The following is a 24,798-nucleotide window of genomic DNA, read 5'->3' on the forward strand; positions in this document are numbered from 1 at the left end:
TGTCTCCGCTGTGATATTGCTGGAATATTGTTAAAAGTGGCCGAAAACTAAACTCAGTCATCTAAGGTGCCTCACTTCTCTGCACAGAGTTGTGTCCCTTGTTTATGCTAGAACATTTATGTATGATTGTTGCTTCAAATCCACTTTCTGGGCTTATCCTCACTATACTTGTCTCAGACCAGTCTCAATTTTGTCTTTACTCCCATAGTAAGTGGAGACATGACATGATAAATATGGAACATTGTTAAAAGTGGCATTAGACTCAACTCTCAGACTACAGGCATATATCAGTAATGTATTGCTTGTTCCCAGGTCGACACTGCCAGTGTGGGAGGAACTACTTGTTTTCAATGAAAACTACAACTACATTGTACAGAAAGATCTCAAAGTCATTCTCTTCTTTGAAGTAAGTAGACATTCTTTTACATGAAAGTTACAGTGTTCATCATACGTGTAAATATATATGGCGAATCTTGACAGTTTTTATCATGATGATGAATAGTAAATCATTCACATCACTGACTGACAGATATAATGGAAACATTTCAATGTTTACTCATGCTTGATTATTTACAGGCCCTTGCCATGTAACGGGAATATTTTGCTGACAGTGGCTTAAAACTAAACTCAGTCACTTGCTCACTCTTGACTCCTGAAAAACTATCCAATATTTTCATCAGCATAGGACACTTGGCCCTTCCATACTTCAAGTAATATAAATGCCTGTGCTTCATCTCACACTGGCTCATCACATCTTCATGAATCCCTCTAGTTTACTGTTTTCCTCTCAATCAACTGTTGTATCATCATTGACATGTTATACAGAAGTACCATATTTCCCTTTTTTTATCAGCTTCTGGACTTTGTGAGCATGAACACAGCCAGCCGGAAGTACAACAATGAGAAGCAGGAAGGGGGTTGGCATCGAATTGCTTGGGGATTTCTCAAGGTACGTCATCGCTAAGACAGATTCTTAAGAAATTAGATCAACTACTGTATGTTCTGCTTTTGGCATGTTCAGGAAGATTGTACAAAACATTAAAATATGTCATGTATAGGTGGGGCAAAACATGTCATGTATGGGTAGGGCAAAACATGTCATGTAAAGGAGGGGCAAAACAAACATATGCTGACTGTAGCCATGATTCTGACTGTAGCCATGACACTGACTGTAGCTAACCTGTTGTTGCCTTCAGATCCATGGAGCTAATGAAAAGCTGAATGTGGGCTCCAAGGTTCGTCTTCAGCTGTTTCAGCCGCCAAACAGGTTCACCGTGAAGCCGGACAAGATTGAACTGTACCAGTGGTGGTACAGCTTGCCCCGGGTAGCATACCCATCCACTCTGTACATCACACTCAAGGGTATTACCCCACCAGACGAGGTGGAGCCAGCTGCCAGGTCCATGTTTGCCACTCAGGAGGTAAATCACCCTTATACGTAATTCTTTTGTACAGCATGCACGCACCCACACTCACACCCACACTCACACCCACTCGCTCTCACACTCTCTCGCTCAAGTGCTCATGCAAGCCCCCACCCACCCACACACTGCTAGTAAGTGGCTTGCCTTGCCAAATATTGATTATTATATTGATACTCTTACTTCTTGCCATCTTTAAATCGACCAAATGACGTCACATTTGCTTCTTGTGTTTGGAGTTCTAGTGGTCGTATACACTCATTTTAGTAGTCTTCTTGCTGGTATTATGCCAAATGCTTCACTTCAAGTAGGCATAAAATGAAGAGTATTTTAATGGTAACTATTTTGACAATATTAGTGGCACCCGTTAAAGGTGATTTCATGGTTATTTGTTGTTTTGATTATTGCTGGGAAGTAGTGCATGCAACCATCAATGTTATCAGTTCATTCCTTGTTTGTTTCTTTGTTTGTTTATTTATTCACGCATATAATTTACTTGTAGGAAAGGGGGAGGATGACGTATGACGACCTTAAAAAGAGCATGAACTGGTCTTCCAAGACAAAGTAAGATTTGCTTTGTCATAAATCAAATAAACATATTCTTGTTTAAAGCTTTACAGTATGTCTTCTTATTTCCATGTGGTACAGGAGATTAACTCTGTTATGTTTGAATGATTCAGACTTGAAGAGCGCAGACCTATGACATCATGGTCGAGACTCTTTGGTCAGATGTGTCGAATCCCCAACAACCTGATGGTGTCGCTACCGGCAGGGAGAAAGGGGTGCTATGTTCTCAAGTTCTCTCATGACGGGAGGTGAGATTTACCATTGTACATATTTGGATTAGTTTTGAAGTTTATTTGTGCAGAATGTTTAAGGTAGTCAAAATGGCTGTGCATAGTGTTGATACTGAAAGATGTGCCTGATACTGAAAATCTGGGTTTGAATCCTAGGTTTTCTCTCATTTATGTTTCTTGGTTTTGCATGCACCAAACCCAAGATTGTGGGTTTTACCAAAGTGGTATGTATCAAAGATGGATTTTCTCCCAAATGAAGCTTAAATGCTGTGATATGACTACAATATTGTTCAAGTTTTAACCTTAAGTGTATCATGCTTTCTCGTATGAAATTTTACAATATGAAGTTTACATGGTAATAACATTCAAATGTCTTCAACAGATCATTACGAAGAAAAACACACACTACAATGAGTTCATAAGATTGTGTATTTCCCTTACCATAACATGCACAGGAACTCTATATCAGTTACTCTGAGACTTGTTTTTTCCTGTTAGTTCAGTGTTTTGAATCCTCTCAATTCACATCTTTCAGTGTTATTGCATAATATTGCCTTTATGAGTATGAATATGGCCACTGTTGATGTTGATCTGTTCCAGGAATCTTGCTTGTGCATGTCAGGACAAGGAGGGTTACCCTATATATGTGTATGAGGTGAGTGATGGCCATCACAACTACAAACAGGTTTAGAACAAACAGGAACTCATGCTTCAACCATTACAAGGTCGTCTATAACAGTTCAGTGTGGAGTTAAATGTATTTTTGTGGTAAAGACCAATTTACCAGCTTTCCAGAACAAGCCTTACTTACATTTTCAAAATGAGTAATATTAAAGTCTCTAAGTGGTGTTTGATTGAATTATGATTTTTTAAATCCTTTTCTTTGTACTTCTTTAGAACAGTTTTCTGAGAAAATTAACATTCATTCATCTTCTTTATTAATGTCTCTTTTGATTAAACAGTAATTCTCTAGTAAACAAGCCTACCTTACTGTATACATGATGTAATTCCTGGTGACTGTGTTCTTTAGATTCCCTCAGGGACCCTGAGAGGGGAGTTCTCTGGTCATTTTGGCATCATCTATGACCTGTGCTGGTCCAAGAAGGACACTCACCTATTGTCAGCTGCTTCTGATGGAACAGCCAGGTAGAGACAGACTTGTGGCATATCATCTGTCACTTCCAGCATGAGGGGAAATTATTTTTCCTTATCCTGACTCATTCTTTTTGGCTTATCTCCCTTCTCCTTCCAAAAAGTTTTGTGGAAATTTGAATCCTTGAAATTTCCTGAAATGATCTTAAAATCATTCACCCCGTGTAGCCTCCCTTTCCCTTTTCCTGCCAAAACAGTCCCACGTGACCTGAGCCAAACTTTCATCAGTCTTTGGAATATTACTCCTTACAGTGAAGAACGTAATGGCTGATAGGGACAGTCTTGAGGAAGAATTACATATTTGTGAAAGATCAAAACTAACTCTCAAGGTTTTGTTTGAAAAATGTAAGCCTGAGGCAGTGGGAAGTTTGGGAGGCCCATAGTCCTGACCTGATTTCCTGAGGCTTACTTTTTCAAACCAACAAATGAGACAGTTTTATCCAACTTATGAACCATGAAGATAAACTATAGATGTAATTTTAATGTTTAGTATTTACTGGGATGTGACTGGCAGCTGATACCTTGCCTTGAGTGCACCATGCACACATTACCCGTGTCCTGCTGGCACTGCCCATCCTGTGATGAACACAAGGTTCATACCAACAAAGAATCTCATCCTTCACAGTGATCCTTTGTAGCCTAGTGGATAAAACCACCAAGCTAGTAAGCAAAGGGTTGAAGGTTCGAAACCAGGCACTGGCACACAATATAATGTGATATTTTTCATCATATTCAGTAGTAGCAAGACAGTGTTATTTCAGTCTTCGAAACAAGTAAAATATTTCAAAATCAAGGGCTATTCCACAGAAAATGTGTGAACTGTGGACAGTTCTGTAAGAAATCTTTCGGATTTCTTGTAGAATACCTGCAAAACTCCCTGATGATATTTATTCAGTTAAAGGACTTCAGTGGAGCTATATGCTACAGACTCCCATCATGTCAACTTGTCATTTGTTTTCATTCACTTCATGAGAGGATATTGTGGTATTGTGCTGTATATGTCAGTGAGATATTTATCTGTTATTCGAGTCCCTTTCCCATTTCCATATACTGCTATATTACAGTATATTCCGCTGAATTTATTTAGATGAGCAGTCTTATATTTGAAGGCAATGTTAATTGGGGGGTTCACTGTTTTGTCACTAAGTGAATCTGATGAGTGTGAGTCAGTGAGAGAAATAGCCAAGTAGTTCATATGTTTGCTTGTCACATCATCGAACTGGATTCCCTAACCTGATAAGAAGATGCAAATCTCATACTTACAACACCTTGCCATGATATTACTGTGCTCAAAATTGTTTGAAAGTGCATAACATCAAACTGTATTCTGAACCTCCTAAACAGGTTTAATTAGCCTGTTGTATCTAACTGTGTAATGTGCCATTGATTCTCCAGAGTCTGGGACCTGAAGAACTTTGGTGGGTCCTCTGATAAGCTTCTGCCTCATCCTGCCTTTGTGTACACTGCCCAGTTCCACCCCCGTGTCGACAACATCGTCGTAACAGGTGGCTATGACCAGGTGCTGCGGGTGTGGGATGTCAGCGGAGATGAACCACATGGACAGGTCAGTACTGACCAATATATCATTCAGTGAAATACCAGTACATTCAATCCAAGTGACAGTGTTAGGGTTTGGTAGGCAGGAATGGTGGATTTCATGACAAAGTTTAGGAGAAAAGTGAACTGACATACTTATGCTTATAATGTTAGAATGTTATACTAGGTGGACTTTGTACTAGTTTCTAAAGTAACAAACTAAAAATAAATGCATTAGTGTTGATGCCACAAGGGTTTGTAACACACAAAAAACTGTCATCAGTTTATATAATGCCACAGAAAGGGTCTCCGTACTGTCCTTTTTTCAGTGTTAAGATGCCATCAGTGACACTACTTTGATGCTGAGTATTTGTGTTACATACCCCTCTCCTTGGCATTTGATTATGTGAATAGTACTGCTTGAAAATATGTGTATGTATGTATGTCATGGATACTTGACATGGTTTTAAGAACATTTAGGGCAGTGGGGTAGCCTGATGGGTAAAGTGTTTGCTTGTCATGATGATGACCTGGGTTCGATTCCCCACATGGGTACAATGTTTGAAGCCCATTTCTGGTGTCCCCGGTGGGGATATTGCTGAAATATCGCTAAAAGTGGCATAAAACTAGCGTAAAAGTGGCATAACTTTGTTACATCCTATATATTAGTACTTACCATTGTCTGTGTTTGTGTATCCCACAGTTGATGCAAGAGATTGAGAACCATCACGGTCACATCAACAGCATTTGTTTTGACGAGGAAGGACAGAAGATGTATTCTGCTGACAGTACTGGTGCTGTCTTCATCTGGAATGTCTACGTCACAGAGCAAGAATCTCGCCGAGGTATCTTTCTTTGATAGACGTTACTTAGTAAAGACCATAAATGTTATCTTTCATTTGTTTTGTGCCTTACTCATATCAAGGGGTACCAGTTTATATTGTAAGAATATTATATATGGTCTTCATTTGGGAATATTCTCTTGAATAGAGAGGGAAAGACATAGAGAGTGAGTGAGTTTGTTATTTATGTAATCTGTATGACATATGAGTGAATGTTATTATTATTATTTCTTATAGGATATTTATGAAGCGCACATATCTAGGCAACTAGTGCTTGCTCATGGCGCTGACATATGTTTCCCTCGATCATTGGATGTCAGTATTAACGGCCCATCATATTATCAGTCTCAACTCCCTGGAGAATATACAATTTATAGCTGTCTCATCCTATCAAGGTATACATTCACAGCTGGGGGGACTGGGACACATGGTCACAATACTTTATCCAAGTTTATTGCACGTTGCTGTATCTGCAACTAGGTGTTTGCACGTATTCATGTGGCCACCATCTGGTCATATACCAACGGATTCATGGGTTCTTTTCTATGCAAAGGGTTGTGTACTGTACACTAGGGTTGTGACAAGACAAAACTAATCTACACACAAAGTTGTCTCCAAGATTTCTGCATCCAGTCACAAGTGGGCTCGATCCCAACACCTCAACCTCGCTGGATCAGTAGCCTGGTGCTTTAGCCAGCTTGCCCTCTGTGAATGTAACCGAATGTTACTATATTGTCATTGACAATAGTGTAATTTTTACCAAATATGGAATTGTCTCTCTTGCTACTCTTCTGTCAGTGTTGTTTTTATATTTCAGCATTTATTCGAGAATGGACAATATTCCTCGAAATCCGGGATCCAGAATTGAAGGTAAACCAGTTGCCTCCCTTGGAAAGTAAACCAATTGGAGAACTCTCAGTGACATGAGTTGAATGAAAACATGTTGGTTTTGCCATTAACATCTTTTACCAAAACATTTGTTCCTTTTTAAAAATCTTACTACAGATTTTATATGTATGTTTCCACATTGTAGAATGTCCCCATCAACAGTATTAGGATGCACCCAAGTGGGCGTCGACTGCTACTCCACTGTCGAGACAACATCCTCCGCATGCTGGACCTCAGAGTGTGAGTTGGAAAATGATGTTGTTTCTTTTCTGCTGGAGCAATAGGGTGGCCATGTGGTTAGAACGTTTGCTTGTCAAGCCCAAGTCCGCAGTTCGATTCTCCCATGTGTACAATATGTGAAGCCTGTTCCTGGTGCCTCCTGTGCCATGTTACTGATGAAGCATCACTAAAACATGTTAATCAGTTCACTCACTTCCAACATATCACATCAAGAACTACAACAATATTTCTTGTACAAGCGTCATGTTCAAATTTCAATAATATGTTTCTTGTATTTCAGACAACGAATTATGCAGAATTATATTGGTGCCTTAAACTTCCGTGAAAAGATCCGTAGTGCTATCTCACCGTGCGGGACATTTGTGTTTGCTGGAAGTGAAGACAATACGGCATATGTGTGGAACACTGAGACGGGTAATGTGTCTTACCTGTGTCACTTCGTATATCATTGTGCTGATCAGATTCTTCAGTGTTCCATACATTGAGCTCATACATATTTTAATCTGCTCCGATCCTTTCAGTGTAGCTCACATAAAGCACAACAATTGGGCATGCTAAGGACAAATTGGCTTGATTCATGAGGAAAGTCTTGAAGCTATAATAATGGCTGACAACAGGTTTTGATGAAAATGTTGTGGAAATATGTTGCAATAATTTTCCCTCTGCTGTCCAAGCTTCAACAGTATTTTGCAGTAAACATCACAGTGCAGAGTGAGTGCATGTGTGAGTTAGTATTTAATGTCACATCGGCAATATCTCAGCCATACCGTTCCTATCACAATACAGACCCACTACTGTAATACATATGGCAATACAGTCCCAATCATGCGGCATCTTGCCACAGAGACTTCCGACAGGACACTGTTTTTATACTTGAGCACATCCATATTCCAGGAGACCAAGTTGCTCGGTACTCTGAACTCAACTACCAGAGACCAGTCACGGACCTGGACTACCATCCCCGTGATCACATCATCGCTATCTGCTCCCTGGGGGACAACCAACCAGTGCTAGTCTACAACTACGACCCACAGGGTGAGTTTTCGGCTGTGCTACATATGGAAATTAGTTCATGTTCCTTCTTGAACTGAAGAAGTTGTGGGACTTTTTATGTTTCTGGAGTCCTGTAGCTAATGATCCAAGAGGCTTGGGGGTGATATGCTTGAAACAGTTAATATGTATTTGTAGTCAAGAGTGATATACTCACTGACTGATGGTGTATCAGTCAGAGAGTGAGTGAGTATAATTTTACACTGCTTTTAGCAATATTCCAGTGAAATCGCAGCAGGAGACACCAGAAATCGGCTTCACTCACTGTAGCCATGTTGGGTATCACACTTGGGTCTTCGGCATGATGATTTGACTCATTTACCATTGGGCTATCCCTCCACTCTTTTATTGGTATTTCAGGGACAGTGAGGTAACCTAGGGGTTAAAGCACTTACTTGTCCCACCGAAGTTCATGGGTTTGCTTCCCCAATGGATACAGTGGGTGAAACACAACTTCTGGTGTCTTCCAGTGTGACAGGAATATTGCTGAAAACCGCAAAATACCATTATGACTTTATCTCTCACTCTATGTTATGTGATGGATACTTATCATTTATACAATTACATATTAACAAATTATGCAACCCACCATGAAATGTTTGAGGCTGTATCTTCCACAGTGGCTCACGTAGGGATGGGGCTGTCTTTCCCCAGCAAGGAACCAGATGACACTACCGATGTCGAAGAGATCAATACGTCTCGGACGACAGGGAGGAAGAGGTGAGGACAGACCTATGTTTAAGTCAGCAGGGCTCTGTATTTGACCGTTTTAATTGTAATGTTAGTCAGGTAATGAAATTCATCCCACTTGAAAGTAATGAAGCCATGAAGATCCAGTGTAACATGACAGAGTATACCCCTGTCCCAGACAATACCTGTGGTTAAACTGGGCTAGCCCAGACTATACCCCAGGTATAATCTGAGCTCACCTAGTTTATACTCGGGACTATATTAAGGATTGCTGACATGGATGATACATGTCATATCCCAATTCCCTAGATTGATGCTTATGCCGCTGTATTGTCTGGTACAGAATCGATTAGAAACAGACTGCCACCATATAGCTGGAATATTGCAGAGTGGAGCTGAAACTAAACTCACTGACTGAAAGTACTGACCTAATTATTACTGACTTATGTGACCTGTATCCTTACAGTCCTGTTCAGACTGATGACCAGCTGAACTCTGCCAGGTCACAGGTGTTCTCGAGAGGAGAGTTTGAAGCGCAAGAGAAATCACGGTACAATCGGGTTATGAGGAAGCTGGACAATGCCACAGTGAGTACCTATTTGAGCAGTTTCCAGAATAACTCATCCTGTATTACTTGTTCACATCTTTAACCTCTTTACATCTGTCATCTGGTGGTCACGCTCACTGACTTATTTGACACGTCTTCGTATCCCAGTAGCATACATTGGCTTTTATCACTGCTCTATTATCTGGTCTGACTCGATTATAAACTCACTGCCCCCATGTGACTAAAGTACTGCTGAGTGTGGAGTTAAAGAACAAACAAACAATATAACCAGTTGTCAAGAAAACATGGTTATAATCACTTCATTACTTCATACACATGTAGGTAGGTGGTTATAGAGTTCACTCATCACACCAAAGACCCAGGTTCGATTCTTCCCATTGTTACAATGTGTGAAGCCCTCTTCTGGTGTCCGTTGTTGTGATATTTCTGATATATTGCCAAAAGCAGCATGAAACTCAACTCAATCACTCACTCATACGTGCATAGGTTTGTAAATGTTCAACACTGACTTCACAATCATCCCGTGACTTTTCAAAGCAGACTTTTTCTAACTCTTTTAAGGTAATTTCATGTGAATGCTTTAACATTGGACGTGTTCCAGCTTCAGATGGCAGCCCAGGGACCACTATTCCAAATGCCGGAGTCCCACCCATTTGCAGCCTCACAGGGTCTTCCTCCATCAGGGATGGGATCAATGTTTGAACAGAGCTATGGCCTTACACCAAGAGCTGTGAGTGGATCTCGTCTCTTACTGTAAAGTGAAGATTTGTCATATCTTATTGACTGTCACAGAATCAACTGCATAATGTTGCCAAAATGGTTTATGTTTGTTTTCAAGATCTTATGACATGAGGAATACATGACAATGAACCATGTCATTTATCAATGATCAGGTAATGTTGAGAAATAAATTTGACATTTGGATAAAAGAGTTGCTAATCATCTGATGGCGATTTCTGGGCACATTTGGACTGTAGTGTCATTATAATATTCGGTTCCAGCGTTCTGACGTAAAGAAAACAGCAGTTACATTCAAAGACTCTTCCATAATCAAGATTTTGAAAATTGAATCACTTTGTATTTTGTTCATGGTTTAGCAGTGTGGTCAATGATATTCCAATTATTTTAGGGTTGTCTGTAAATTATTGAGTCTTGATCAGACAATCCAGTGATCAACAGCATGAATGTTGTTTTATGTAATTGGGATATGATGACATGTGTTAGCCAAGTCAGCGAGTCTGTCCACCCATTAGTTGCCTCTTACAGCAAGCATTGGTTGCTGAATACCAATTCTAACAACAATCTTCACAGGTATAAGGCAGTTTGTAACCATCTCTAGGTTATATCCATTCATGAAACATTGACTTATCTTGATGTTGTCACACTCCTCTCTCCAACAGTCAGTACTACCAAGCACATTCTCACCGCATGCGCCGCAGTCGATGTCGACCATGATGCAGCACCAGCAGTACTCCAACCAGAATCTCTACCTCAGACAAACTGATGGATGGAGGCCTACATTCTCTGAGAGTGAGTAGAACCATGACGTACTGCCTGGAACAGAGAGAAATAACTGAATGTGTTTCGGTATCATTAATATCACATATTATGAATGCATATTATTTATTCCTAATATGTGATATACTGATGTAGAAATGCACAAGGTTAATTATCTTTTCATCATGTAATGTCATTCTTAAAATTACTCTTAAAAAAGCAAATGGTAGGTGAATTAGTATGCGGAGAATAAAGGTTTCACATAAGAATATTTTGCGGTACACCAAGATGAAGGTTGTTCATGAAAGCCTCCTGCAGGCCATGACATCATCAATAAAATATCAATGTTTTAGGATTTGCCTGTATGGAGTTTTGTGAAAGTAGTTCGTGTATTGATCTACTTGGCGTTGTTGTCTGATTTGGATACCAAGTTTACAACCAATAACACCCTCCATCATATGATGAAATGGTTTTCTATCATTCAAAGAAAGATTATCCTAACAAGGGACAAATGTGTGGTTTGAATGAACCAAACCAGTGACTTTTGGGTTGTTTTGTTTGTTATTTATCCTGTATAAGTTTCACCAAAGCAATAAATTTTGGAGATAAGTTTCACCTAGGGCTTTTCTCCTTCGCAGAGCTAAAACAGTGGAAAAAAGTAGGACATTGTGCAAAAAGGAGATTATTTGAATTTTAATGCTGCTTGATGGTTGTGGAGTCTGAACCACACAGTCTGAACCACACAGTCTGCACTGGTTGTTCCACTTTTAATTATATCAGTTGCTATCTACAAGCGTACAAGAAGTTTGATGTGAAACCTGTTACTAATTACAATTGTTGTTCCTACTATTAGTGTTAGATTAAAAAAGGTTTAGAAGAGATGTACTCATGAAGTCAAAGTTTGCAATCATCTTGGGAAGGTTCAGGATTGATTCTTCACAATGTATGGAGCTTTTTCTGGTGTACCCTGCCATGATGAAGTGTTGTAAAACCATACTCATTCACATTCACCATACAAACGCCACACTGAAATATATACAACCGAGAACTAGGATTTTCATGAATTATTAACGAGTTAATGATCACGACTGAATTGTCAACAACTTAAGAGAGAGCAAAGTTTTAAATAAGCAGAATCAGATTCTCCAACAGTTAACATGAAACGTCAGTGTTGCTTGAGTGCACAACCTTTGAGATTCAATTAAGCTCAGATGATACAAACTAAGACAGAGCTAAACAATTTCAAAAGACACAAGTTTTTTATGGGTGACAACAGATAGGCCCACTCCCACTTGTCTCTTACTACTTGTTACATGCCACCACTGTTACCACATCAGCCACGCCTGGATTAACACTCCCTGGCTTCACTTGTCCCATCTGGCTTCCTATTGTTTGTCTTACCAATCATGCCTGGGTAAACAACCCTCCTGGCTTCTACTCCTGTCCATGCACCCATTAACTACTGATATCCTTTGTCATACTTTTGTTGTTCCTACATGTACATAAATAGCTCATTGTACTCCATTGTTTCACTCACCTGATGAAGAAGTAAGAATATACTTCGAAACGTCGTGACTCTTCACAATAAAGAAGTTGTCATCCATAAAAAAACTCGTGTCTTTATGTACATCACTTCTAAATGCCATTCAAAGACTCCAAACTATTCAAGATGTCCTGGACATTGTGCAAAGAAGTGATCATATCATAATGTGATCATAGCTCCATACTTGTATGCAGACTTTCCTAACATGGTAATCATATTGTAGAACAGGTCCTGATCATTTGTTTATGAACACCTTATCCTTAGTTTCACTTGCTGTAGATGTTTATGGTGTGCAATGTTTGGATTTTCTGTGTTGTTATCTGACACACTATGATAAAACAGAAACAGTGTTCGAAAGTGGAATGAAACCTAGTTCACTCACTAACTCATGTTACAGTTGGCCAGAGGGGAGGCAGCAGGAGTTCCAGCCCCACCTTCTATGGACGGCCTCATCAACTCTCTCTCAACGCTGTAAGTGTACCACTGTGTATCGCACTGTAAACATAACATGGTAGTCTGTGTTCAGTAAAATGTTCAGGGGTTAAGGAATATACTTTAATAACCATGTCAGATTGGGATAGCATGATTTGTTTTGAGTTATTTCAACACCACATCCAGTTTAAATCTTTGCATTGAAAACACTTCCTCTTCATTTTGAGTGTTGTCAGAGGCACACAAGTTAACCCTGTAAAATCTTAAACTTAGTTACAACTGTATTAAAATGAATTCAGAAATATTTAATTCAGACTTTGGGAGATATACTGACAATTGCTGCCAGCATGGCAACCTGTATCCGCATATAAGTAGGTTCAGATAATTCACCTATCTACCATTGATAAGCAGCACCAGTAGCATGTAGTAAGTTGTAGAGGAGGCTTAACATGTTGCTGTGAAGTTTTGGCGGTTTGTTAACTCCCACTTCTGTCATGACTCACACTGGTTGTTGTTTATCCCCTTGTGTTGTGTGTTCCAGTCCCAGGGCAAGGCCTCCTTCACCTTCCAGTCAGCTCCAGGCAAGATGAGTCTACAGCACAGGGTGAGTCTGGCCAGACTTTGTGAATGTGTGTTGTTGGTCTGAAGTTACTGTACTTGGTAATATCTATGGAATAACAGGGTATTGTCTCAGTGATTATTAGATATAGTCCGATTTGCCTGTGTAGCTCTGATTCAGAGCATCAGTGTAAACCTCAGCTGTTTGTATGCTCCTTCTTCCTTCAAGAAAGGGTGATGGGGTAGCCTAGTGGTTTAAGTGTTGGCTCATCATGCTGAAGAACCAGGTTCAATTCCCTACATGGGTACTGTGTGTGGAGCCCATTCATGGTGTCCCCTGCAGTGATATTGCTGGAATGTTGCTAAAAAGCCTGGTAAAACCACTCATTTTTTCACTCACACTTCTTTTCAAGACTTGTGCAGCCAGCCAATAACCTGGGAGCACACAGCATGTGCCGAATCATGGATAAGGTGTCGGATCCAGCAGTTAGGATGATAATCAGCATGCTATATTTCCAGCAAGGACACATGCCCTGCAGAGTTGCTTCCCTTTGGTAAACAGAAACTACCGATTTGGATTTGAAACTGGTTGCCTTTATTGTCTTTGTATGTTTTGTCAGCTTCATGATATCCATGAATTTTAGCTTTTCAGACACAGGCATGAATTACTAAATATCCTCCAAGACAATGTTTGAACCAATCTCATTCACTATGTTTCAGGTAGTGGCGATGTATGACTACCGCGCCCAGCGCTCAGACGAGTTGACCATCTACAAGGGCGACATGATCGTGGTGCTGTACAAAGACAGTGAAAACTGGTGGATGGGTGAGCTACCTGATGGCTCCCAAGGATACTTCCCTGCCAACTATGTCATCTCAGAAGGTGGGTGGCACTTTGCTAATTCTCCGTGCACACAACTGTAAGACTTGCTGATCATGCTTACAAGCATTTGTTCTTCTGTGAAACAAAATGTATTTAAAGAGTGTGATACAGCAGATTTTTGGCTGACAGTGACTTACAAACATATTCAGGTACATCGTAGCAAAGCTATCTGATGCTTACATGTTGTTCTTGCACAGATGATAAACTTTCATCATCATGATGACTTTGACACCTCTGTTTGTGTCGCTTCAGATGCATACGAAGGTGAGGAGCTGGAGGAGGTAACTGGTGGAAGGAAGGAGAGAAATGGAAAGAAAAAAGAGGTACCATTTTTCATAAATGGCATTCTAAGAAATTATTTTTACATTTCATGGACGTTTGTTAGCATATACTACGCAATTTCGACAGGCATACCCAGAAATTTTAATTTCTTTAAGTGAAAATTAAATGTGAAAGAGTAGATGTCACTAGTTTGTGTTGTGATGTGATAAAAACGGTCTTTTATATTGTTGTGGAACTTTTTAGTGTTTCTGGGTTCATTTTAGTATCACACATGACTCACTCCTACTGTCAATTATCTTTCAAGGTCACAGCAGTGAAGACAAGAGACGGCGACCTGAGGTTCTTCTCAGCCACAGATGATTCTGATACTGAAAACACACCAAAGCAAAGGTAATTCTTCAACCTACAGCAATCTCACTGAAATATTTGCCAAATGGCCATCATGCCATAAATACATGTAATTTTTAACCTGTCTTCATTAATTGTCTAATCCTGATTATTCTCTCCATTTCATAAATATTTGAAATTTCCCAAAACCGTGTTTGGTCCAAAACATTTTTATGGAATTTTGTACCAAAAAGTCTGGCTGATAAGTTCTAGAAAAAACAAAGTTAATTCCAATCAAAAGTATGTTTCTAAATCCCTCAAAGTTTGTAGTAGATGAGGAAGAAAAATGGAGATGAGAGTTCTCAACATATTATATTATTCTAAATATTTGGTTTAAATTGATAGCAACAGTATAGTATTCTTAAAAACATTTTACTCATGTGTGCTATTGTTCTACAGATCTGATCATTATTCTTTATAAAAGTCACATAATGAATCCTCATTCTGCTGCAAGTTTATTTTGTTCTTTAATCCATTACAGCAAATTACGAAGCAGCATGACTGGAGATTCTGACACAGGGTCCGATGAATCCTCATTCTGCTGCAAGTTTATTTTGTTCTTTAATCCATTACAGCAAATTACGAAGCAGCATGACTGGAGATTCTGACACAGGGTCCGATTCGAAACCACGGAAAGCAAGACGGAGAGTCCACATGGATGAATCTGTGGCTTAATACTGCATGACACAAAACACTGGAGTAGGTGTATAGGTGGTTCTTCAGTCTATTAGACATAATATTGTCTTAACATTACAGAAGATGTGCAGGACAGCATTCCATCAAGTATTGAGAAACCAACCACTTGTTTCAAAGTTCTGTGATTTGGAGCAAATATTCATTTGTCATACAGTTTAAGTGTGATAACATTATCTGAACTTAAATGTGAAGTTTGATGTTCTAAGGCATCAAATTTTTTTATATTAGGCTGCAAACTATTCTTAGCTGCTCGAAGGGATGTTTGCTTATAAAAGTTATAATATTGTGTGATGGGGGTGGCATAGCAAGTGGCTAAAACTTTCACGCTTCACGACCAGGGTTCGATTCCCCATGTAGGTACAGTATGTGATGCCTATTTCTGGTGTCCCCAGCGGTGATATTGCAGGAATATTTTCAAAAGTGGTGTAATACCATACTCACTTCATCAGGAATGCCAGAAACCTGATTGTAGGATCTTATCTTGGTTCACCATGACTGTTTCAGTGCCATTCTCATACTCATGGGTTTCACCAAAATGTGTCAATGTCCTGCATCAACGGTAACTTTCAGACAACATTAAGCTGACACTGACTGGAATACTGTTGCAAGTGGCATCCCAACTTATACTATAACTTTACTTACCTACTACTGGAAAATGAGCCCATTTGTTGTGTCCCTCCACTGTGAACTTGCAGGAAGATTTATAAAAGTGGCATAACACCATACTCACTCTCTGCTGGAAACTGATGATCCTGAAGCATGTTACTGGATCACCAACAAGCACAGTATCAGTTCCGTACCATTTATTGAAGCAAGCATTAGTTTTCAGATGTTGCCTGTTTTCAGGGCATGCTGCCATAAGATCTTCCACACAACTTTGTTGGTTCTATGTTATTATTTATCTGTGATAATACCTAAATGGTTGTGTATATATCTCTGTTTTTATTATTGTACATGTGTAGATAGTTGAATGTTTTTATGCTGTACATAACGTATCAGGGTGACAATAAATTTATTCCTGACTTTCATCCAGACTGTTAAAAAAGTCAGACAGTATGGAAGGTTATTCAGTCCAAACATGAAGATAAACTTTGGTACCATTTTGGAAAATGTTGCATTGGGAAAAGTATTTACCAGAGAACTGCTGGTGATACAGTTTGAAACCTTCTGATTTTTTCATAATTATATTTTGGTGAAACAAGGGCATAGCACATATTCTCATTATTTATTTAAGTGAAACACCGAGCATAATACTGAGCATAATTCAGCTCCTCACCACCCAGTGATAACCATGTACTACAACACAGCCAGAGGCACCTGCTGGACATGCTTACAGTGAGCAACACAATCCATCTAAGCTTTAGCAGGCTGTAAGAATATGGGTAGAAGCATGGATGAACACAAGAATGTGTCAATAACTAAAATGGTGCGATAGAATTCGTCTTCAGCAACCCATGCTTGTCATAAGAGTCAGCTAGCAGGTTCAGGTGGTCAAGCACACTGACTTTGTTGACAAATCATCATATCCTAATAGCATAGATCGATGCTCATATTTTTTTTATCACTGAATTGTCTGGTCCAGACTCGTTTATTTTCAGACCAGTGCCATATAGCTAGAATATTGTATAACTAAACTACAGTGTAAAACTAAACTTGCTCAATCACTTACGGTAGTTTGGAATTTATACCACATCTCTGAAGTCTATGCTTGTTCGAACAGTGAAACTTTTAACACTGTCGGTGTCGCCACAGGTGGAACTGTAATGCAACAAAGAACCAACCAAGTGTATCTAAAACAGACAGTAGAATTAAATATCTATGGACACATATAAGTTCTAAAACAGTCTGAAGTCCGGTAACACTCTGGATCAGGGCTTGTTCCTCATAACGATTGTAGCACTACAGTTGTCGTAAACCTATGTTAAAGTATGGGAGCAATGATCATCTTAGTGCCATGATCGGTTTGTGGAACAGACCCAGAATCCTGTGAATATACTTCACCCTCTGAGTATTATGCTTCATTTGTCAGCACAATAAAAATGTTAATTTATAATGTGCCAAATTCTACTGCAGTAAATGTTCATGCACTACATTATCATCAAGCCAGTCCATGGATCAGTGCAAATTTTATTTCTGTTCTATGTACAACCATACCCTTGGCTGTATGTTGCACTATGCATTTAAGACATATGAATCATAACTTTGTTTATTATTTGGCCATATATCCCAATGTAAATTGAAAACTGAGTTGTGATTTAACTGTTTCAGAATGTATCAATATTAGCGATGAAGAATTTAATGTGTGATGGTCTGGATGAAAATCTTGGTTTTGATTTATTGCATGCCAGAAGTAAGCTTGTAGACAGGTTGAGCTAGATGGCATTATTTGTTATGATATCACGACAGGGTGACTTGGTGCGTGTCACCAGCATAGGAATCAGTCATGAGTGACATTTTACCATAGGGAACACAGGTGTTTTGATGTGGCGTTCAGCTAAATAGAATAGATTAATGGTATGTCAGATGGTAAGATTATCTCAGTCAATATAATGGATTAAACCTGGCTTTGATCACAAGATACTGGCGATATGTTATTGCTTTTGTTGACTTTCATCTCATCTGGCAAAACAAATCTGATTTATGATGTTTCAAAGTGTTGTTCATCAAGTTAAATGTGATGTCATATATGGACTAGAAAACAGCATGACAGATTTTCTATTCTCATGATCCTTAATTCATTATTTTTTATACTTTAATCCATTTGGGGGAAAAAATATGAAAGTAAAATGTGCCTTAAATAGATTCTTGTGTTTTTGTTTCCCTTGTCATTTTATTTTGTGTGTGTATCGACAACAGACGAAGCTACTTCAGTTAAATTAATAAAATAAAAAATATGGGTATAAATATTACAATATGTGGTAATTGTTTTAACTGCTATGTAATGTAGGAGACTTGTAATGAGAACACTAACAATTAACTTCTGTCAAACAAAGTTTCATCTGTTTTTATAGTTGTCTTTGATACACTGTCAACTTTGTACTTTAAGCAATCTTCAGTTGTTTGCAGTTTGGGATTAGGACATTGACTTTCTTTCCATCTGTAGCTAAAACTAAACGAGAAAGAGAAAATACACTTTGGTGAAAATGGGATTGTTCAGGCTGATTGTTGAAATGACAGGTTTCATCCTGGTTGTGCAAGATATACTACAAACATACATTATGATTGAAACAACAAAGCCTTCCAATACAGAATAAATCTGATGTCAGTCCATTTCATATACAGGCAGTAGTGTGTTTGTTTTAATATTTCACACATGCTTCTAACCTCTCATCCTGTGTAATTGCAGAAATTCTCCTTTAATACTTACAGTAAAGTATATGTTCTTTGATAAAATAGTTCTCCTGAGATACAAATGTATTGCTAAGAAAGACATAAACTCACTCGCTCACTGATACAAATGGATGAACTTACTTACACAACAACTAATTGGAAGTTAGATGTGAGTACATCATACATCATATCATTGATTGTTATTTTTATATGTTTGTTTATGTATTCAAAGAAACGTGTCCATATTGAAAGACTCTTTACATTTTTGCCTGTTTGAAGTGCCTAGTAGTTTATACTGATATAACAGGCTGGGGTGTGGCCGTTTGGCAAAAAGCTTTTACAGGTCATACCAAAGTCTCAGGTTCAGTGCTTTCTATTAGTACAATGCATGAAACCTGCTGTGTCCACCACCTTGATACTGCAGGAATATTGCTGAAAGTGTTGTGAAGTCACTCCTTCGTAATTGTTTAGAACATGATGTATGTGGAAGTGATTGGTAAACTTCAGCATCCAGCCCTGCTTGGAGTCAGCCAGTGTTGACATTTATGACAAACATTTGTGATAAAAATAACAGGCCGTCCACAAACATTGCCTTCAGAAGTTACTGTTCTATTACTGTTTTCACTGTTCTACTGCATTATCATCCCGTCCTTTGTACTTTCCGTTGATCTGGATTTCAAGGATGAAGATTTTGTGTGGTCACATTTCATATCACATGTATATCATTCATATGGCATGAGAATAGTCTTAGGAAGATCTGTTTTATATTTGTCAGCAAAACTGTACTCTTATTTTGTACAAATATGGTTGTTTAATAAATAGTATTCTTGTACGCTAAAATGTGTTGTTTGTCCAAGATGCGAGTGGAAAGAGTTCAAGAATAGTCATTTACACTTGGGCGTGTTTGGTTCGAGTGACATTGAATATTGACTTCGACTATGACGTAATCCAACACAACAGCATTGAAACTGACAAAGGTGCATATAGCTTTCATTAATGTCATTTAAACTTGAGCCAATCACATGTGATCGTTGATAAACAATTGCCGTCCCTACGATATAGGATATTTGAGGCCAATATACAATCAAGTTTGTTCTTTTAAACCAGTGCCAGTTAATTTGGGGAACAATCAAAGCCTTTGAGGAGGCTGTTACGCGTCACGCAATGAAGTATATTAATCAGGCTTGTGGATGTTACGCCCAACCATAAATCGAAAGCGCAGCTTAAATCAATATGACATTTGGGGTCCGATTAGTTAAATCTGTCAGTGTGTTACGGTTATAGTTATTAATATGTTATCATGTATTCTATATTTTGCAAATATGAAAGCATTCCTTAAATGTCAAATAGTGATGTGGACTATTATGTGATAAAAATATGAGTGAAAAACTTTAAATGCTTCAGCTGATTGAAACATTCGTATATTAAATCAGGAGGGAAAGCGGCGATGTGATATAGAGCTACTTACAAATCAAAGCAAAACATTTTAAAACATTTATAAATGTGAGGCGTATGTTATGTGTTGGTCGTGGTTATCGTTTCCACCGCTGGAAATGGCTGTTTAAAAATTATATTTTCAAATACATAAATTACAAGAGTATGGAGTCCCACGATGGAGTCGATTTACAAAAATGACTTACAAAAATGAATTCTTTGAAAGACATTTTAGAAGTTGTAAAGATGTGGTAAACCATATCCTGTTTCATTTGCTTGATATAGGTGTTAGTGCATACGCCGTGTTCGTACATATGAATCGTGTCAAATACATGGTCTCTACGCAGCGTACATTTTCCTGGAGTGAAGTGGTTGACATTCCAATCACCAAGCTCGTTTAATATCCTATAATTTAGCAGTATTCCATCGGCAACATTAACCTTTCAACAATATAAAATCGCGTCAAAGCCTATCTATTCCATTTGCGCAGATCGAAGCTCATGTTGTTGATCACTGGACTGTCTGGTCCAGACTCGATTATTTACAGACCGCCGCCATACGCCATGTTAGTACATACGCCGTGTTCGTACATATGCCGTGTTCGAACGTACGTCGTGTTCGTACGTACGCCACGTTAGTACGTACGCCATGTTCGTACATACGCCGAGTTAGTACATACGCCGTTTTCGTACATACGCCGTGTTAGCACATAAGTCATGTTCGTACATACGCTGTGTTCGTACATACGCCGTAACGTCGCATTCATTGCAGTAAGCAAGTTGACTATCCATAGAACGTGATTTACTGTACTACAATGAGATAAGGTGAGGGTCCTGTTTATAACAACTGGAAGTGGCAAATTTCAGAATACATCAGACAATTACCTTTCTGTAAAATATTGTCACAAACGGATATGTTTCTGGACGCATGAAACAGACAGTGTGGGCTTAAGTGAGACGAGTAGATTAAAATAAACCCGTGCCGCATTTAATCCCCCCACAGGTGTGTTTCACCCACGTAGAATGTGACACAGTTGTATAATCTCTTCAACATTGCTTAACATTTCTGCACTAGTTGGGAAAAAATACACGTATGCTGTGCCGATTGTTCTACATCAGACTAACCTAACACCGAGTTAAACGCTTCGTCCAAGAAAAGTAACAGCTCTATCATTTGATATTTGATGAAATTAATTATTAATTATCCCCATCACCATCATTTACGACATGCTGTTACTTGTCCCTCCGCGAAGGACCCGTGAAGGTCCCGGGGTAGAATAGGCCTTCAGCAACCCATGCTTGCCATAAAAGGCGACTAAGCTTGTTGTAAGAGACGACTAACGGGATCCGGTGGTCAGGCTCGCTGACTTGGTTGACACATGTCATCGGGTTCGATGCTGATGTTGTTGATCACTGGATTGTCTGGTCCAGGCTCGATTATTACAGACCACCTCCATATAGCTGGACTATTGCTGAGTGCGGCGTAAAAGTAAACTCATTCACTCACCCTCCGCGAAATAATGCCGGTTTCCGACTATTGTACTCATTCTGTGCTTGTAATATTGAGATTCGGCAAGGAAGAGAGTTGCTGTTGCCATGAAAGGAAGGCATATCCATTTTCAGAAGTTCCGAAACGTGCACAAAAGCCAAATGAACGGAATTCAAAATACGTACGTTTTAATGCCCACGTGGTACAGCATAAAGGGGTTCCGTAACAAGGTGTTATGACACATGTGTCATGACACATGTATCATAACACCTTCGAGAGATTTGATTGACTAATACGTGAACTTTGACCTTACCGGTACTACTTTCATCCCTCACTCCATTTTTGATTTTCATTCAGAGGTTTTCACATGTAAAACGAGAACACCTCTATGGAATTGAATAAAATATATTTTTGGTGTGCGGTTACAAGCATTATTTTCAATCATATAATCACTCAAGGTTCTACAATAAAATCGAAAATAAAACAATCTAAATAAGTAAACAAATACGTCGTAGTAGGTTTATTGTAAGCGTAAACAAATTAAGCGTCGCCCGTAAACGTTAACACGGGCTGGTATTACCGAAAATAATACACCCTGCTTCCTACAAGTGTACGCTGATATCCATATAGTAAACATATATACATATTTTCTGTATTTGTATATGGATATCAGTGCACTTTTGTGTGACCCAGGGCGTATTATTTTCGGCCATTCAAGCCCCTGTGCAAGTTAGATCTAATGATTTTGTAAACATTGACGCCAGCTGTTTGGAAGAGTTGTGAATATTATCAGGCTATTAAACACCGCCAGTGTTTATGTTGTCAAGTCAAGTCAAGTGAGTTTTATTGTATCAAAGGCCATCGGCCCATATACAGATTTACACAAGTACAATGTTCGAAGTTTGTAGCCTCAGAGGAAATCACAAAAACATATAACATTCGTTTAACAGTTGGTGGTAATCCGGAGAACTTAGTGAGGTAAATGTGACAATCCATTTAACAAGTTATTTCTTAAGTCCATTCCATGTTTTACAAAGAGAGATAATCTAAATATTACATCGACGTCATTTGAGGATAAAATAGAAACAAACCCTATTTTACTCGTCTTAGATAGGAAGCGCTCTGGTATATATTTAGTTCGTAATTCAGCATAATAAGGACATTCAAAAGTAAAATGTATTTCGTCTTCTATAGCAGAGTTACATAATAGACACATTCTTTGCTTTCTTTCAAATGATATGTTCCGTCCATAATTAATCGTTAGTTTTGACAAGCCAAGTCTATATTTGATATATATATTTCTTAGGTTACTATTTGTTAAAACAGATAGATATTTTTCTGGCTCTAATACAGTTTTAAACGTTTTGTACAGATCATAACGTGAACTGTTTTCTAAGTTAGATTGCCATCCTTGGTAGAACATATTTATTGCTACTTTACGGAAATCATTTAGAAATAGGTATAGATCGCCAACAGATTGATTAAGCCAAACAAACCCATAACCATGCGAAAATAGCAGTGTCCTTACATGCAAAACCCATGTAACCTGGCCGATGCTATCTAGATGAATAAGCATGTTATAGGCTATTTTCGGAAGCCGATGTTCTGGCATATGGATGAAACTAAACCAGTATCTTAGACATTTTATTTGCGAATTTATATAAAGTGGGTATCTTCCACATTCTCCATATATCATGTTATTTGGAGTTGCTAATCCAACACAAAGAAACTTTTTACATGCCAGTAGGTGGATTCTTTCTATGCATTCAAATCTTTGGCAACCCCACACTTCGGATCCATACAATACCATTGGCTGTGTTTGGGTGTCAAATAATTTGAAAAACATAACAGGTGTAATAACTCCACGTTTATGCGAAATCGACATCATATTAAGTAGAGATCGTTTCCCTCGCAGTGCCAAGTCAGAAACGCATTTGTCCATATTTAGTGTTGCATTAAACATTACGCCAAGATATATATAGCCATTAACTACATTAATTCGCTGTCCTTTTAAGTACCATCTCTCTTTAAAAGTCAAAGGGCCTCCCTTTGTGAAAACAATAATTTCCGTCTTATCTAAATTTACAGATAAATTCCATTCTTCAGTGTATTTATTTAATACATTCAACTGATTTTGTAGGCCAATAACTGTATCAGAAAGTAAAATAACATCATCAGCATAAAGGATTATAAGGATTTCTAGGATGTCGGGATACATCTGTACACCATGCTTACCGTTGCTTGAAATTTCATGATATAATTCGCTAATGAACAACGAGAATAGAAGAGCACTCAATATGCATCCCTGACGTAAGCCGGACAGGCAATCGAAAAAGTCAATAATGCCAAAGTCACAACGTACACATGATTTAATATTTGAATACATTGATTTTAATACATTAAACATTTTCCCTTGTAGCCCAGCCCTTTTCAAACAATACCATAATTTATGACGATCGACTGTATCAAAGGCCTTTTTAAAATCAATAAAAGCAACATATAATTTGTATTTACGACGTGATAAACATTTTTTGACTACTGCATATAACGTAAAAATGTGATCTACAGTTGAATATTTATTTCTAAAACCTGCTTGAATTTCCGGTATCTTATCTCTCATATTGACCCAGTTTAGTAAGTCTATTATTTAGAACAGCAATAAAAACGTTCCCAAGGGCACTCATTAATGAGATCCCCCTATAGTTGTCAGGGTCTCTCGGATCGCCTTTTTTATGTAAAGGGACTATTTCTGAACATGACCAACTCCTTGGAAATATTTGATTATCAAAGAGTTTGTTGAAACATTTATAGAGAAATGGCATTATATCAAATTGGGAACATTTAAGTATCTCTATCAGCACTTGATCGGGACCGGCAGATTTTCCGCTTTTTAACTTGTTTATAGATGATGCAATTTCATGTTCAGTCACTAATTTTAGAATTTAGAATAAATGCATCAATATCTGTGAACTGATCTGAAAAGATTTCATTTTTCATCATCTAAGTGAGGAGAAAAAACATTGTTATTGCAAAAACATTTTTAAAGTGGTAAAGCCATTCTGTTCTCGTTATAAAATTCTTCTG

The 24,798-nt window shown here is 38.4% G+C and overlaps 1 protein-coding gene across 1 annotated transcript in view; it reads left to right on the forward strand.

The window, feature by feature from the left end:
* LOC137290748 (jouberin-like) overlaps positions 1 to 19,632 on the forward strand; it is a 32,214-nt gene extending 12,582 nt beyond the window's left edge. Inside the window, exons 10-33 of the mRNA XM_067821865.1 lie at positions 313 to 406; positions 854 to 949; positions 1,197 to 1,421; positions 1,924 to 1,985; positions 2,102 to 2,236; positions 2,819 to 2,873; positions 3,249 to 3,364; positions 4,766 to 4,934; positions 5,610 to 5,751; positions 6,566 to 6,618; positions 6,782 to 6,876; positions 7,157 to 7,290; positions 7,771 to 7,911; positions 8,547 to 8,646; positions 9,083 to 9,203; positions 9,786 to 9,914; positions 10,585 to 10,714; positions 12,622 to 12,695; positions 13,198 to 13,260; positions 13,935 to 14,097; positions 14,350 to 14,420; positions 14,684 to 14,769; positions 15,342 to 15,465; positions 15,967 to 19,632. Coding sequence (XP_067677966.1) covers positions 313 to 406; positions 854 to 949; positions 1,197 to 1,421; positions 1,924 to 1,985; positions 2,102 to 2,236; positions 2,819 to 2,873; positions 3,249 to 3,364; positions 4,766 to 4,934; positions 5,610 to 5,751; positions 6,566 to 6,618; positions 6,782 to 6,876; positions 7,157 to 7,290; positions 7,771 to 7,911; positions 8,547 to 8,646; positions 9,083 to 9,203; positions 9,786 to 9,914; positions 10,585 to 10,714; positions 12,622 to 12,695; positions 13,198 to 13,260; positions 13,935 to 14,097; positions 14,350 to 14,420; positions 14,684 to 14,769; positions 15,342 to 15,441 — 2,554 coding nt within the window. The 3' untranslated portion in view covers positions 15,442 to 15,465; positions 15,967 to 19,632. The remainder of the gene's footprint in view (positions 1 to 312; positions 407 to 853; positions 950 to 1,196; positions 1,422 to 1,923; positions 1,986 to 2,101; positions 2,237 to 2,818; positions 2,874 to 3,248; positions 3,365 to 4,765; positions 4,935 to 5,609; positions 5,752 to 6,565; positions 6,619 to 6,781; positions 6,877 to 7,156; positions 7,291 to 7,770; positions 7,912 to 8,546; positions 8,647 to 9,082; positions 9,204 to 9,785; positions 9,915 to 10,584; positions 10,715 to 12,621; positions 12,696 to 13,197; positions 13,261 to 13,934; positions 14,098 to 14,349; positions 14,421 to 14,683; positions 14,770 to 15,341; positions 15,466 to 15,966) is intronic.
* Positions 19,633 to 24,798: the final 5,166 nt, after the last annotated feature.

This window comes from Haliotis asinina, chromosome 7, assembly GCF_037392515.1.
Source record: "Haliotis asinina isolate JCU_RB_2024 chromosome 7, JCU_Hal_asi_v2, whole genome shotgun sequence".
Taxonomy (NCBI): domain Eukaryota; kingdom Metazoa; phylum Mollusca; class Gastropoda; order Lepetellida; family Haliotidae; genus Haliotis; species Haliotis asinina.